This window comes from Cryptotermes secundus, unplaced genomic scaffold, assembly GCF_002891405.2.
Source record: "Cryptotermes secundus unplaced genomic scaffold, Csec_1.0 scaffold117, whole genome shotgun sequence".
In the NCBI taxonomy this organism is placed as follows: domain Eukaryota; kingdom Metazoa; phylum Arthropoda; class Insecta; order Blattodea; family Kalotermitidae; genus Cryptotermes; species Cryptotermes secundus.
In genome coordinates this window covers 2,334,193-2,350,611 of record NW_019737981.1, presented here as the reverse complement: position 1 = coordinate 2,350,611, position 16,419 = coordinate 2,334,193, and the positions used below count along the sequence as shown (strand labels likewise).

Sequence of the window (16,419 nt, the reverse complement as noted above, 5' to 3'; positions counted from 1 at the left end):
TTGACTATGAAGAAAGCAGTCTTCTGGGATTTGGCACCGTGTATATGTGGTGTTAACCGACGTTTCGGAGGAACGTATCGCCTCCATCTTCAGGGTAGAAGAAAAAATATAAGAAATCTGCAAGCAGATTTCGGTTAACACCACATATACACGGTGCCAAATCCCAGAAGACTGCTTTCTTCTAAGGTTATGTTGGCGTACATGAAACATGGGAAGATAACAGCGAAGAGGAACGGTGGGCGAAAATTAACATTTACAGAAAGAGATCGTCTTACATTGGAAAGAATTATTTCAAAAAATCACAGAACTACTGCAGCACTGAGTGTCTTGTAGACACTGTTTTCACAAAACTGTCCTACGTGAGCTTCACAAATCCAACATCCACGGTAGGGCTGCAAATGCTAAACCTCTGATTACTGAAAGTAATGGAAGTGTGCGCGTGATATGATCAGATGAGTCGTCCTTCGCGCTCTTCCCTGCATCACGAAGAGTTTACGTTTGGAGAACACCGAAGGAATCCTAGAATCCGGAATGTCTGGTTCTAACAGTGAAAGACAGAGGAAGTTCTGTGACGGTTTGGGCAGCAATGTCGTGGTACAGTGTTCTGCTGGTCCCATTGTTACCCTTCATAGCCGAATTACTGGAAGGGGGTACGTGGACAGGTTGGGTAATCAGGTGCCTCCCTTGATCCAGATGTTATTCCCGAAAAACGAAGCAGTTTTTCAAGACGACATTGTCCCCATTGACATAGCTGGAACTGTTCAGTCGTGAATTTTACTTGGTTTATCCTGCTCCGTCACCCTAGCAATAGTATAAAAGAGTATTAACGCCGTCAATTGTGATTGATAAATGCTATGATTTTCTTATCTTTAATCCTTTACATGCTTCGGTCGTAGCGACCATCTTCAGAAGGTCATTATCAATGCATACTGAAACTATTATAATGTCATTAACCATTATCAGTACTTGCAGAAACTACAATTATAATGTCATAGATATAAAATATTATGCTGTAATACATACTACGATATGCATGAATTTGTTAAAACATTTATAAATTATTATAATTAATCTATTTCAAAATATTTAAAGGAAGATAAATATATGCCACGTCATAGTTCTGTTGTTTGACTCTAGTGTTGTGCAGTTGTCAGGCCACGCTATGTTGTTATACTTCCTTCAAAGAAAAGAAGTATGAAGGATAAGCATCGGTTCTAGATTTTAACAAAAAGTTTTTTAAACAATGCTTTGTACTATTTGAAGTCGAACTGTATGGAATGAACACTATGACGAACTCCATACTTCTTTACGTTTCCTGGTGGAATGCCCACGGTCCATTTCGTTTTCACGGCACGTTGCTCGACGTCGTTTGAGATGATGGCCGTACTGCGTCTACTGCTCTGACATTCCTGGTGCTCTTTTACGTCACTTTAAAGAAATTTTTCGTTCAAGTCACTTTATTCGTATTGTTTTAGGGTTTCAATTACATTGTCATACACAACATTATGTACCATAGCTACGTTAACGCACAGTTCTTGTGTGTCTAACGTTGAACTTTTAGCCCCAGTCTAGCCCATGTGTCCTTTTTTTTTTCCTGTGGCGCTACAGCCTCAATTTGGGCCTAGGCCTACCTCCATGAAACTCTCCGTTTCACTTCGGTTTACTAGATCTTACACATTCGGTAGGACTCCTTGGGCGAGTGATCAGCTCGTCGCAAGGCCTCTACCTGTAGACAAACACAGAAAAACGCACACAAACATCCATGCCCTGAGTGGGATTCGAACCCACGATCCCGGTTTCCAAGCGAGCGAAGACAGTATATGCCTTAGACCGCTCGGCTACCGTGACCGGCAGCCCATGTGTCAGTCCCCTTGATATTCTGAAAATATAGCAGAGAATATTATTTAATTTTATCTCTATTTTTTTCNTTATCTCTTAACTATTTTTTTCTTACTGCTAGTGGGGTGGGACTGAGTCCCTTGTACTGCGGCCACTTCTGGCCTATTGTACCAGCCCCAGATGATAGGCAAGGGTGATTGTGGAGCAATTGTTGGAATGAAGATTGGCAGGGGAAACCGAAGTACTCGGAGAAAATCTGCCCCAACGCCACTTTGTCCACCACAAATCCCACTTGACCAGACCCGGGATCGAACCTGGGCCGCCGCGGTGGGAAGCCAGCAACTATATCTCAAACTAAGTACGGTATTAAATTCAGTTTTATTTAGGCGCAAATAGCCGTCGACAAAATGAACACATAACACGAAGGTATGTTAACACCTTCCACATATATATCTTCCAAACTAGGTAATACATATAAGCATTCCTGAACTGAATAGTTCTATCCTCTGGGATATAATATCATGTAGTTCATCGAGATCGCATCAAGTGGACGAACTGTTTTGGAAGAGACTGTGGACCTGTCGTCTGACAGATTACTGATGATGATGATGATGATGATGATGGTGAGTTCATCGAAAGTCAACCGATGATTAGGAGGAACAGTATGTTTTCTTCTCCGCTCCATGCTGGTTTATTGGTGTACTCTTGGACCATGAAGATGGACTGGATATTTTGCTCCGGATTACAGGGCGTTATATCACAGATGATGGAACTCTTCATAGTTACCGCTGTGAGAACCCCAAATCCAGTATTCATAAACTGACNCTAGGTAATACATATAAGCATTCCTGAACTGAAGAGTTCTGTCCTCTGGGTTATAATATCATATAGTTCATTGAGATTGCATCAAGTGGAGGAACTGTTTTGGAAGAGACTGTGGACCTGTCGTCTGACAGATTACTGATGATGATGATGATGATGATGATGAGTTCATCGAAAGTCAACCGATGATTAGGAGGAACAGTATGTTTTCTGCTCCGCTCCTTGCTGGTTTATTGGTTTACTCTTGGACCACTCTACGCGGTCCGTGCGAAAGTTGCTTGATACAGCAATAGAACAAGTGTTGGAAGCGTGTTTTCTATGTAGTCCGCTCCGGGACTGNGACGAACTGTTTTGGAAGAGACTGTGGACCTGTCGTCTGACAGATTACTGATGATGATGATGATGATGATGATGGTGAGTTCATCGAAAGTCAACCGATGATTAGGAGGAACAGTATGTTTTCTTCTCCGCTCCATGCTGGTTTATTGGTGTACTCTTGGACCATGAAGATGGACTGGATATTTTGCTCCGGATTACAGGGCGTTATATCACAGATGATGGAACTCTTCATAGTTACCGCTGTGAGAACCCCAAATCCAGTATTCATAAACTGACATACGAGTATTATGGCTACACCAGATGTATGAGACGAATTTAACTTTACGCCATATGGTCCACTGTACTTGTAACTTCAAACATACATTAGACCGAAAACGAATTTTATCATATTCATCAAAAGTGAGCTAAGAGATATTGTGGTAGAAGAACTGGCAAGTGTAAATTCACTAAGGTCAAACACAATCCTAAACCAGTTTGAATAGCCTGCTCTCACAATCTGTTTCCCCACGGTTATTCTTCTACCTTCGCTTTCACTACACAAATGAACATTTTCTAAGATGCATTCCAACCAGCTGCATTGTTTCCCTCATTCTAGCTACATTTTTATGTCATTAGAGCCTCCTACATTTCACTGTATTACTAATATTTCAATATTAGGTGACCAGTATAAATAATGAAATTGTTCGTCATGTAATGGCCTTAATTTCACACTTAATCCTTATTAAGTTCAAATATTGGTCACGCCTTACCTCAAGCGGTTAGTCGCTGGCTTCCAACCTCGGCGGCCCGGGTTCGATCCCGGGTCTGGTCAAGTGGGATTTGTGGTGGACAAAGTGGCGCTGTTGCAGGTTTTCTCCGAGTACTTCGGTTTCCCCTGCCAATCTTCATTCCACCAATTGCTCCACAATCACACTCACCTATCATCTGGGGCTGGTGCAATAGGCCAGAAGTGGCCGCAGTACAAGGGACTTAGTCCCACCCCACTAACAATAAATAATAATAAGTTCAAATATTTTTTGAGCATTTTGTTTTTAACCACCTGTAGTGTATGTTCCTGCCCTGAAAGCAAGAGACTAAATCCCATAACCATACCGAAAAAATATTGTTTCTAATAATGTAGCATGTAGACTCGTTGCTGAATAATGGCTCTGTAAACAACACCCTTTGCTAGGCAACAGATTCTTAACACGCACTAATGGACAAACTAGAAAGCGGCGATCTCTACGCGGTCCGTGCGAAAGTTGCTTGATGCAGCAATAGAAGAAGTGTTGGAAGCGTGTTTTCTATGTAGTCCGCTCCCGGACTATATCACTTGACCGACCGAGTTCAGTTTAGTTCAGGCAGTTAATGCAGTGCAGCGGAGTCGAATCTAGTTGAGTTGAGAGTCACCATTTGTGGGGACAGTCGCCAGCCGATAAGAACGTGAGCGCGGAAGTAGAGGACATTGTTGAAGCCGTTACCAGACAACCGGCGAACACGCAGCAGACCGAGAAAACGTAAATGTATGCTGTAGTGAATTGCAGAGTATGAATTAGCAATAGCGCTATAGTCACTTGTGGTTACCATCCGCAAGTGTTCAATAAATACAGTTAATAATCCAAACGCCGTCTGTAGTCACTCATACACCTGACCNGTGCAATAGGCCAGAAGTGGCCGCAGTACAAGGGACTTAGTCCCACCCCACTAACAATAAATAATAATAAGTTCAAATATTTTTTGAGCATTTTGTTTTTAACCACCTGTAGTGTATGTTCCTGCCCTGAAAGCAAGAGACTAAATCCCATAACCATACCGAAAAAATATTGTTTCTAATAATGTAGCATGTAGACTCGTTGCTGAATAATGGCTCTGTAAACAACACCCTTTGCTAGGCAACAGATTCTTAACACGCACTAATGGACAAACTAGAAAGCGGCGATCTCTACGCGGTCCGTGCGAAAGTTGCTTGATGCAGCAATAGAAGAAGTGTTGGAAGCGTGTTTTCTATGTAGTCCGCTCCCGGACTATATCACTTGACCGACCGAGTTCAGTTTAGTTCAGGCAGTTAATGCAGTGCAGCGGAGTCGAATCTAGTTGAGTTGAGAGTCACCATTTGTGGGGACAGTCGCCAGCCGATAAGAACGTGAGCGCGGAAGTAGAGGACATTGTTGAAGCCGTTACCAGACAACCGGCGAACACGCAGCAGACCGAGAAAACGTAAATGTATGCTGTAGTGAATTGCAGAGTATGAATTAGCAATAGCGCTATAGTCACTTGTGGTTACGATCCGCAAGTGTTCAGTAAATACAGTTAATAATCCAAACGCCGTCTGTAGTCACTCATACACCTGACAGTATCCTTAATCTTTTGAAAGGCAATTGAGGTGATGTATTACAACTGAACAGGAAAGAAAAGTTGCTTATCCTATCAAAATTTGTTCGTGACATAACATAACTTAACATAACACCTTTCCATATGTTTTCGTGCAACGACATATAGAAAAATGCAGGACGCAGTGCTCGTATGACTTGGAAAAATACCACCACAATACAAAGTTTTTTCCCCCCTTAGCACTACAGCCCCAGTGGGCCTAGGCCTACCTCCATGAACTTCTCCGTTCACTTCGGTTTTTCTAGATCTTACACATTCGGTAGGACTCCTTGGGCGGGTGATCAGCTCGTCGCAAGGCCTCTGCCTGTACACGAATATAGAAAAACGCACACACACATACTAAACATCCATGCCCTGAGTGGGATTCGAACCCACGATCCCGGTTTCTAAGCGAGCGAAGACAATACATGCCTTAGACCGCTCGGCTACTGTGACCGGCACAATACTAAGTTAGCAGTAATTAATTGTTAATTTGTCTAACATAGAAGATTGTTTTATATTTTACGGCAATTCACATTAGACAGACATTTATAAGCTTCTCTAAACTGCAGTTAATTTAATAATCTTAATTAGTAGAGGACTGTCACTTATTATGTCAATGTGAACCTGTCTGAAGCTGGTGCATATCTTGTATTAACGCTCAGTTTGAGGGAGATTGAGCGGAAAAAACCTTTTACTCGTGTTCGGAAAGTGTCCGCTTCTAAACACGACCAAAAACGGGCTATCTGGACTACATTTTTTTTTTCAGTTTCTGAAACTAATTATCGGACAGAACCTTGTGTTCTGGGAGGAGAAGTTCATGTAAGTAGTACTTAACAGGGGTTGAAAATTCCAAATGCGTTCAGGCCGATTTTTCGTATACTTTATTCTCCTTGCTGTCATATATTGCTGATGTAAACAGGAATTTAGAATGTATTTATTCATAATAAATAACGAATTCCGTGGTGCTGGGTCCTTCTTGAGAAACTGTAGTTGCTCAGCCACTCAAGAAATTACTAGCATTTTATGGAAACCAAAGGCAAATTGTCGTATTCGCAAAAGCTCGCCACTGGTTCCCATCCTCAGTCAGGTGAATCCATCCACTAATCTCCCATCCTGCTGATTCAGTACTTACTTACTTCCTTACTTACTTACTTACTCATGGAGCTGAGCCCTTCTGGAGGAGCCACCAATTCTGCAGCTACTCAAGAACTTTCGAGCATTTTATGGAATCCGAAGGCTCATTAACGTGTTCACAAGAGCCCTCCACTGGTCCCTAACCTGAACCAGATCAATCCAGTTCATACCATCCCATCCTATCTCTCTAAGATTCATTACAATATTGTCCACCCACCTACACCTTGATCTTCTNACTTCATCTCTCTTCGGTCCAAATATTCTCCTCAACACCCTGTTCTCAAACACCCTCAGTCCATGTTCCTCCTTTAATGTCAGAGACTAAGTTTTACACCCATACAGAGCCACAGGCAAAATTATAGTTTTGTATATTCTACTTTTAATGATTTTGGACAGCAGACGAGAAGACAAAAGGTTCTGGTCTGAATGTTAGCAAGCATTACCCGAGTTCAATTTCCTGTTAATTTCCTCCTGAATCAGGTTTCGATCTGTTATCGTTGTTCCTAAATATCTGAATTGTCCCACATTTTCAAAACATCTGTTTCATATCTCTATATCATGATTTTGCCCTGCATTTTGGTGACAAGACAGCACATATACTTAGTTTTCTCAGTGTTTACTTCTAGACCAACCTCTTTACTTGCGCCAGTTAAAGTTTGCGTGTTTTTCTTTATGGTATTTACATTATCACCCAGTAGATTCACATCAACGGCATAGGCCAGCAGCTGATGTGTTCCGTTTAATTTCAGTCCCACCTGGTTTCCCTGGACCTTCCTAACGGCGTATTCTAAAGCAAAGTTGAAAAGGGTGGCGATAAAGCATCTCCTTGTTTTAGACCATTCTGGATAGGAAATTTATCAGACAAATGTTTACCTACACTGACTTTACTATACGTTTCGTTTAAACAATATCCATTTTAATATTACCCTCCCATATATAAATTGGTCTTTCTAGTGATTTTTGTATTTCAGATTTTCTACCAAAACTCCGTATGCAGTAGTCTTCGCTCCAATGCGTGCTACATGGTATTCCCATTTCATTCTCCTTAATTTAATTCTTTAAGTAATATTTGGTGAGATATTAAAATCATGAAGCTCATGATTATGCAGGTTTCTTATGTTTCCTCTTACTTAATATCTCTTAGGTCCATTTGTTGTTCCCAGCACCATTTTCTCAAACACCTCAACCTGTATTTCTCCCTTATTATTAGCGACAGAATTTCGTACCCATACAGAACTACAGGCAAAATTATAGTTCTCTGTATTTTATTCTTTGCTTTTCTGCTTAGCAAACAAGTAGACAGAAGATTCTCAGTTGAAGGGTAGCATGCCTTCTACGAATTCCATCTCGTCCTAATTTCTCTGAGCCTTCACAGTGAGCCGTGACGCAGTAATTTCTTTTAGTATATGAAGTTCTAGTTCTTCCGCTTTCAATCCGGAAGTTTCCGGGTTTGATAATGGTACGAATATATAGGCCTACTGAGTTTATTCATGGGTTTGTTGAGTCCCTTCAGGCAAGCGGTGTGATAAAATTTAAAACACCTCGATCTCTTCTTTCCCAGCTCACAGCCTCTTCCAATCTACGTACAGAACCCATGCCGTTGGGAAAATTTGATGTAAGTTGCACCTAATTCAAAGTACCAAGCCATGAAGACGGGTAGGGAGCAGAGAAGTAAGGTTCCCTGGATTCGAAACTCGTTGGAGAAGTTTGATGAACTTTAATCACCAAAACTATCATGTTCTTATCGGGTGTGAGGTTGGGTGGACCTGCCGGCAATTGCTTCGGTCGCTCTATTGGTTGAGCTGTCCATGGAATCGTTTCAAGTGTCCGTAAGTAAAAAAATAACAAATGAACGGTTTATTTATCAATTCGACTTGTCCCTCTCGAGGCGTTTCTCTTGTTTTCTGGCTTCTTTCTACACTTGACGAAGATTTAAATTTATTCTTCAGTATGCATCGGGACTGATCTAATATTTTGTTAACTTTTCTCTAATGACTTTCGAAGAATTTTATGGATTTTACTAGAGATTATGGACCAACCAACCTGTTCCTTCTAATTCTAATCTGTAATATTTCGAAGTGACTCAACCTCCATTTAATAAACAGGCCTGAAACGCTAACACCGTGACAAATGCAAACCTATTTGCTATTTAATTCTCAGAAGATTAGAATTATAAATTATGTTATAGTAAAGTTGATTTGTAGTAGATATACAGCATATCTGAGAATATGCTGTCGTGTATGAATGAAAGGTCAGTTACGAAAATGAAATTTAGACAAACGAAGGGTTGAGAGAATGGTAACGATGTTGCTTCATTAGATGAGAACCGGATCAGACTGCCCCAAGATCGTACCCAGTGGGTGACTTTGATATTAGCAGTGTTGGATCTTCGTATTCTGCTATCAGTATTAGTTCATCCTCCAATGTAACGGTCCATGTAGGAGGTAAAATCCAAATATGGCAGCCTGTCTTCAGCTTCATTGTTATTTTATCCTCCAATTTGACGGCCTATGTAAGAGGTAAAATCCAAATATGGCAGCCTATCTCCAGCTTCATTGTTAGTTCATCCTCTNAAACATAAAAAAGTGTCACATTTGACGGAAGGAATTTGATTGTTATCTCCAGCTTCATTGTTAGTTCATCCTCTAATGTAACGGCCCATGTAGGAGGTAAAATCCAAATATGGCAGCCTGTTTTCAGCTTCATTTACTCTGATTCGTACTTGTTATATGCCGTTTTACCACACTTTATTATAAGAACAATTTTATTCGCCTTCTTACATCACCATGTAGAATACTTCTCGGGAAACTAATTGTATATTACTCATAGCTTGTCTAGTAATTCTCAGTATTTTTACTGCTCGAAGTTCCATTTTAGTGTTCATTGGAGACTGCCATTGGACTTTATCCTATTGGAGATGTATTCAAAGAATCCGCCCAAAACTCAGATTTGCATACGTTCTCCGGTTTCGTTCTGCATAACCCGTTTCCCCGTCGCTGCCAGTTGTGCTTATGGCCATTCCGTTCCATGTCTTTGGTTTAGTATCAAGCATAGATGTTGCGTTGCCGACCTTTGTTTTCCGAGTTCTTGTAGGCTATATGATGCCTGAATCTTTTTGAGCTGAATTGACCACGCCTGTAGATCTGAGTGGATCTCATTTTCTGTTTATTACTATATTTTTATTTAATTAATAGCACATTTACAATCTACTCTCGATATTATGGAGTAGTAAGTCAATTTGTTCTAAGCAGTTGTCTTGAGTAGAGAAGTCATCCACTGATGATACTCTGACAGGCCCTTTGGAGGCATTGTGATGGTTTTAATCTTCGTCATTTGCGTGTTGTGGTAGGTCAGACAGCTACTGTCTCCTCAATCTTCTTTTTACATTTTGTGGGTTGCTAATTTCTACAAGTAGTTTGTTACTGTCTCCGAGCATGCTTTGATGGTAGAGTGTTGACAGTCTATGTATTTCTTATATGAAAAATTGGATACTTTATTATTTTGGTATTCATTTATTTTCGATATTTTCAGGAGAAAATAACGAATCAGGTAAATGCGTAGCATATCTTAAGGTGTTATATACTGTTTACCTAGAGGGCGTGAGGAAGGATACTAAATATTTCGGTAGAATAGTCGGTCACGGTGCCGAGATTCTAACCCATAATTTCTCAAACGTGAAATAGGATTACTAATCGCTATAACACTGTTCTGTTCTTTCCTTTTATAGGCCTATGTGTATCAGTACAGGATTTTATTGTCTGACATCCATACCATGTCCTCTCTTGTTTATACTGCTTCTGTATGCACCCGCCTGTACTTTGCCAGTCTGATGCTATTGACTCTAATATTGTCCATTCACACCTCTGTAATTAATTCACAAGGCTATTATCTGGCTGCTTATTGGCTTATGTGCAGTTCATAATCTCATAACGTTTTGTACTGTAATAGATTGAGGAGTTTTGAGAACATAATTCTGAGAAGAATGTTTGGACCAACTAGGGACGAACTCACACGGATTTTAATGTATTAAATGAAATGGATCAAAATTTACCTTTGTTGTTCAAAGTACACAACCCGTGACAAGTTTATGAAATAATTCCATGGTTCAGGAACTTGATCGAAAATTTCTGCTTATTCACCTTCCATGGGACCCGATGGTTCATTACTGCATTCAAAAGAGCCAGCCACTGGGCTCTATCCTGAGCCAACTAAATCCAATAATCATGTTTATGAACGATTTTTCGAAGATTTTACTCCCATATACGCTGATGTTTTCTGCATGGAGGTTACCCGGTTACAATTTGGTACGCTTTCTCAGTGTGCCTGTTCTTGCTACATGTACCACTCAGTTCATCCTCCTTGACTAATGGACTCGTCTTTTTTTTTTTTTGGAAGAGTACAAATTCTGAAGTTCTTAATCGAGGGAATAATGAAGTTAAGGGAACTTATGGATATAAAGCATGAACGTTTACGAAGAGTAATAACCGAGTTTCAATTAAGGGCTATATGATTATGAAACGATTGACCCAGTAACATTTTCTTATCGAAAATACTTTCCAGTATGTGTCATCAGAAAGCTTGCGGTGACGTATACTCGTATAATCATCATCATCATCATCATCATCAGTAATCTGTCAAGACGACAGGTCCACAGTCTCTTCCAAAACAATTCCTCCACTTAATGCGATCTAGAGCTTTCTCCTTCAAATGACAGTATCCTCTTCTGTCCTCAAGGTCATCCAGCATCTTCTTACGTCTTCTTCCTCGTCTTCTTGTCACTTCTATCCGCCCATCTATCTTTCCTTCAATAACTTCTTTTAGAAGGCAGTTTCTGCGTAAAACATGACCAATCCAATTAGCCTTCCGTTTTCTTATTTCATGTAGGATATTCCTCTACTCACTGACTCTAATTAACACCTCTTCATTTCTCACATACTCGTATATGCATATAAATTTTACCGAATGTGGATTCTCGTTGTGGTATGTATTTTCTTCATCCAATGTCATACCAAATACATAATGTAAATATAAAGTTGTAAATATCTTTGTATGTATCCTTGCTGTGGCAGTACGTCGCGTCCTACCCAGTTCTGCGTATATTAAGTCCCTAAAAGTGGTTCCAATGCGTGAAAGTAACTAGAATCTTGTGTTGACATATGCTGATATCTCAAGTTGTAATTGAAGGCAAATATGATGAAGCAATCGCACGAATACATACATAGAAATGCAGTAAACAGCGTGGAAAAGAGGGAATAATATTGTGATGGAGGAAGATACTGTTTGATCCATATTCGAATTACAAGTTGTTTATCCACTTTGGAGTAATTGGTTTCTAAGTAAATTCCTTGGTGTGTTATATCTTTAGCAACTGTGAAAGTTTGTTTATTTCATATATAAATTTGTTTTTTTAAGATACGTTTTAATATTATCCTCCCTTCTCCTTTGCGGTCTTAAGAGTGGTTGCTTCTCACAAGATCTTTCTTTCAAAATTGTGTATCTTCTCTTTCTGAGCTATAGTTCATCCTACCGTAACTGCCTACGTTTCATGATCATGACACTAATAGGTGATGTGTATAAGTCACGAAATTCCACGTGTTGTATGATCCTAAAACGTCCACTTGTTTCACTCGTAGATCCAGGTATTTTCTTCAGCACCCAGTTGTAATTATGTATCCCAGGCTTAAGAAATGAAAGTACATANCACATATACACGGTGCCAAATCCCAGAAGACTGCTTTCTTCATAGTCACCGCCGTGAAAGGCTCAAATCTTACATATTGATTATTAAAATATTAAAGAATTTATGTGGTAGCTCCGTTATACCCTTAAATGGAGATTATATTGCAAAACAGAGGTATTAGGTTTACTTGTCAGTAACCAGTATCGTACAGTTACTTTAATATGTAAAAATGTAACCTTCCGAGGATTGTAATGGATATAGATTGTAACCTTAAAGTTAATTCACCTTTTAAAGCATATACTTAAATATATGCACCACCTGTTTTAATATGAAGTTCTGTACTTTGTCTAGCGAATTTCTTTCCATTAACTTAATAAGCAGCTACTATTTCCTTGTATAACTTCAGCCGTTTTGTATTTATGCATCGAATTCTCGGTGAGAGGAAATGAATTTCTGAACATTACTTAGATCAATTTCTGGTTTAAAAATGATGAGTTGACGTACCTGAGCGGATCGTGTGGCACCAGCTCCATGCTTCTTGTCGAGGTGAACTGACGTAGATCTCAGGAGTGTGATGGAGCGTGCTCTGAATGTGTTTAGCGCCTCATTAGTGTTTGTGTTGTAGGTTGCAGAATGCCTTATGCGCACATGTAAGATAATATCCTGTGTATAACGTAAAAGAAGTGTTAGAATAGTTCATTTTCTCCAGTGCCTTGCAAAAGCACTTAATAACAATAGCAACGCATGAAAACGTGAAAAGGGCGTGGGAGTATGGTCGTGTAGCATGGTTTAATGATTACTATGTGAAAGGTTTTATTTATAAGTCTCAAGGGATGATAACCCTTTGGAGTCTTAGGCATAGATGGTGTGGTAATATGGTTCCTCAAGCTGTGGACTGAATTCTTCAGATATGTTCTAGTTGCGAGTACATCATGAACTTTCGGGTTCCATTGTTACACTGAATTTGTGGACAGGCCGGATGATAATTACTCAAGAAAGGCTCTTTAACATTTAGTTAATAACGTTTCTAATATTTTGAGTTTTAGGGTTTAGTAAGAATTACCCATTTTTGACTTTAATACGAACAGATATCGATCCCAGTGACCCTGTTGGCTAGCACACGCACTGGCTTAGATCGCTCTAACAGAGCAATAACGATTTCGGATCCCTGTCGGATAACACACATTTCCCCATATTTTATACCCTGCCATATCCTGTGAAGGTGCGGAACTTCCAGCTTTTCTGGTGTAGGATCTTGCAAACCTGTTAAATAAAGGGGAATAAGGCTATAAAGAGGCAGGGCTATACTGGGACCACGGAAAGAAGTCTCTTAAATGCAGGGAATGACAGCCCTCGAAGGTCTTCTGAATGCTGTGCAATTCCCATTTAATCCATAGCCTTGTCTCTAGCGAAGGTTTTCACTTTCTTGTCGCTATTAGTATTTCTCTGAATAGAATGACTGTTCGACTGGAGGGGAATATAGTTCAGTGTGCTGGAGGGAGAAGCCACCAATTCGAGGGAGATTTGAAGGCGTCCATCCATCGGACTTTTTTCCATGACCTAAATATATAAAATATGTTTGTAACATATAATGTTATAATTATTAGTGCTTTATTTTCATCAAACCAAAATAATATATTTGCCCCGGTGGCCATGCTTTGTTTTTGATTTTCGTAAAAATGTGGTACCTTAACCCCTTAAAGCCCAGTAGTTTCATATGCACTACCTGCTTTAACATACTGTGACGTATAGACCCATTGCCAAGGAACAGCTGTGTAAACAGGCGACAGTACATCAATCGTTGCTAGGGAACAGGTCTGTGGACACGTTATTTCCCAGGTAACGAGAGAACACGCAATAATGGAAGAGAAGTTTTCTGTGCGGTCCGTACTGGGGCTATATAACGAGGACTAGTAGTTCAGTTGAAGTGAAACCCCGTGTGGAAGTGGGGTCAAATACCTCCACCGTGACCCTGCGAGTCGTAGGTTGCGACGAAAAGGGAAGTCTCAGATCTGAGACAGTAAAATATGGTCGCGAGTCCCAAGGGACTCGGACCCGAGAAAGACTGCGCTGGCAAGGGCCAGCAGCATATACAAAAGACAGACCCGTCCTCTCGTCAGAGAAGGCGCCCCACAGAAACAAGACCGTAACTGTCAAACGGTAATAAATAATATCTGGCCAAGACTTACTGACTGACTGATCGTCAGTCGCAGTGTGACTTTGACTTTGATTTGAGTTGAGGTGAGTCAGTCAGTCGAGAATTGATAGCTGAATTTGGAGGTTTGAAGTTGTAAGTCAGTCCAGACCGGGAGTTAGCAGCTTAATAGCTAGCGGCCAGAGTATGAGGCTGGTGTGAGATGGTCGCCACCCTGTAAGGACGTGAACCCGGAATCATAGGAACGTCTGCCACTGGAAGCCACTGCTAAGGAACATGAGCGATAGTGAACTGTGAAGTGTAGTCATGAGCTAACGTGACTGCCGATTCAGACCCCATCTACAATCACACTATCCTGTCGCAACTGGTGTCAGAAGTGGGATAAAATTGGCTGGATAAGCTACGAATCTTGTACTTCATATATTAAAAATGTAATTATGTTTTTGACAATTTTCATTTCAGCCGGAATCTCTTGTAGTTAATATTATGCTCAAGAATAGTTTACTAAATTGTATAGTCGTGTAATAAACGTTCGAAGGAAAAGAAGTGTTATCCTGAATTTATTGTTTATATTATGAGTTGTTTCTATGTAATTCTATATAGGTAGATTTCCATGCTCTACATCTCTACTGTATCTTCATTCTCGATTTAATTTCCTTTGGAATATTAGCTGAAGAACATCATTAGGTATTTTTCTCTAGACCACATTTTTTGTTCATCTCTCTTAAAATCATATATTTGTGTCGGACGCTTTCAATTTTGTTCTGTGTGTAAGAGAGTAGGATTATTTTTTGCTGTATTTCAGTTATATATATTCAGAGAAAGATTGGGAGATAAAAGATCAGAGATAATTTTAGCAAGCATGTTCCCACATTAATCTGCCCATAATTTAATCAAGTGTATGAAAGCCAGGAAGAACCGTTGAGAATCAGCCTTCATGAACTTGAATATCTGCAGGGGACCGTATCATGTATCGCGGTAATCTGCTTAGAAACATAACTGCAGTCTGTGTAGTAATTTTGATTGTTTCTTGGAACTCTGAGGTAGTGTTATCGGAAATGCTTCATAGTACTCCTCGCTTCTCAGACTAGTTCAAACGTGGAGCACATTGGGTCCATAGATTGTGTGGGTCGTTGAAGGGGACGGGACGTGGAAGGCAACCTCCAGTCACGTGTGTGTTCTCTGTAGTCTGCACATACATCAGAACCGAAAGTACAATAACATGACAGACATAATCATTACAGTTACTGCACACAATCAGCTCCTTGTATAAGAAACAAAATCTTCAACAAAATGAAATAAACCATTTAAAATATTTGGGATTTTAGATAGTGTGTATAATAATGAGAGATTAAATTCATACGGAAATTAGGAGAAGGCTGAACTCATCAGGATAAAATAAAATAAATTGAATTTTTAAAATCCTTATGAGAAATTGTGCTACACAAATTTTTTTTTTCAACTGCTCTTCCAGCCCATTCAGGGCCCTGGCCTCTTATTCAGTTCCGTAATCATTTTTCACAGACGGTAGTACCCCTTGGACGAGTGATCAGCCCGACGGAAGGCCACTACCTAAACACAAAATAAAGGCTCACAGACATCCATGCCCTGAGTGGGATTTGAACCCACGATCCCAGCTTTGGAGCGAGCGAAGGCAAGTCAAGCCATAGACCTCGAGGCTATTGTAACAGGCAAACAAATATTATAAGATACAAAAATAAAAAGCTTTAATAAGCTTAGCAGAGCAAAGGCAAACATGAGGTATTATACTCGTATGCAGGCCTGAGTATTGAAGGAAAGGGACAATTGGAAGCAGCACAAATAAGTTTTCTGCAAGACCATATCACCGTCAGAATTCAGAAAAAAATAGCGTTTCAAATAACGTTTGTTATTCTGAAAACTGCCGAATGAATTTGCTTCAACACCAATATAAAATGAAGACAAATATACCACGTAATATGTAAGTTTTGAGGTTTTCACGGCGGTGACTATGAAGAAAGTCGTCTTCTGGGATCTGGCGCCATGTATTCTTAGTTTTAACCGAAGTTTCGGAGGAACATATCGCATCCATCTTCAGGGTAGTTGAATTGCATGGGAA

The 16,419-nt window shown here is 40.0% G+C and overlaps 1 protein-coding gene across 1 annotated transcript in view; it reads right to left on the bottom strand.

Moving 5' to 3' along the window:
- LOC111870554 (proton channel OtopLc) overlaps positions 1-12,748 on the bottom strand; it is a 32,638-nt gene extending 19,890 nt beyond the window's left edge. Inside the window, exon 1 of the mRNA XM_023862929.2 lies at positions 12,671-12,748. Coding sequence (XP_023718697.1) covers positions 12,671-12,699 — 29 coding nt within the window. The 5' untranslated portion in view covers positions 12,700-12,748. The remainder of the gene's footprint in view (positions 1-12,670) is intronic.
- Between the last annotated feature and the right edge of the window lie 3,671 nt (positions 12,749-16,419).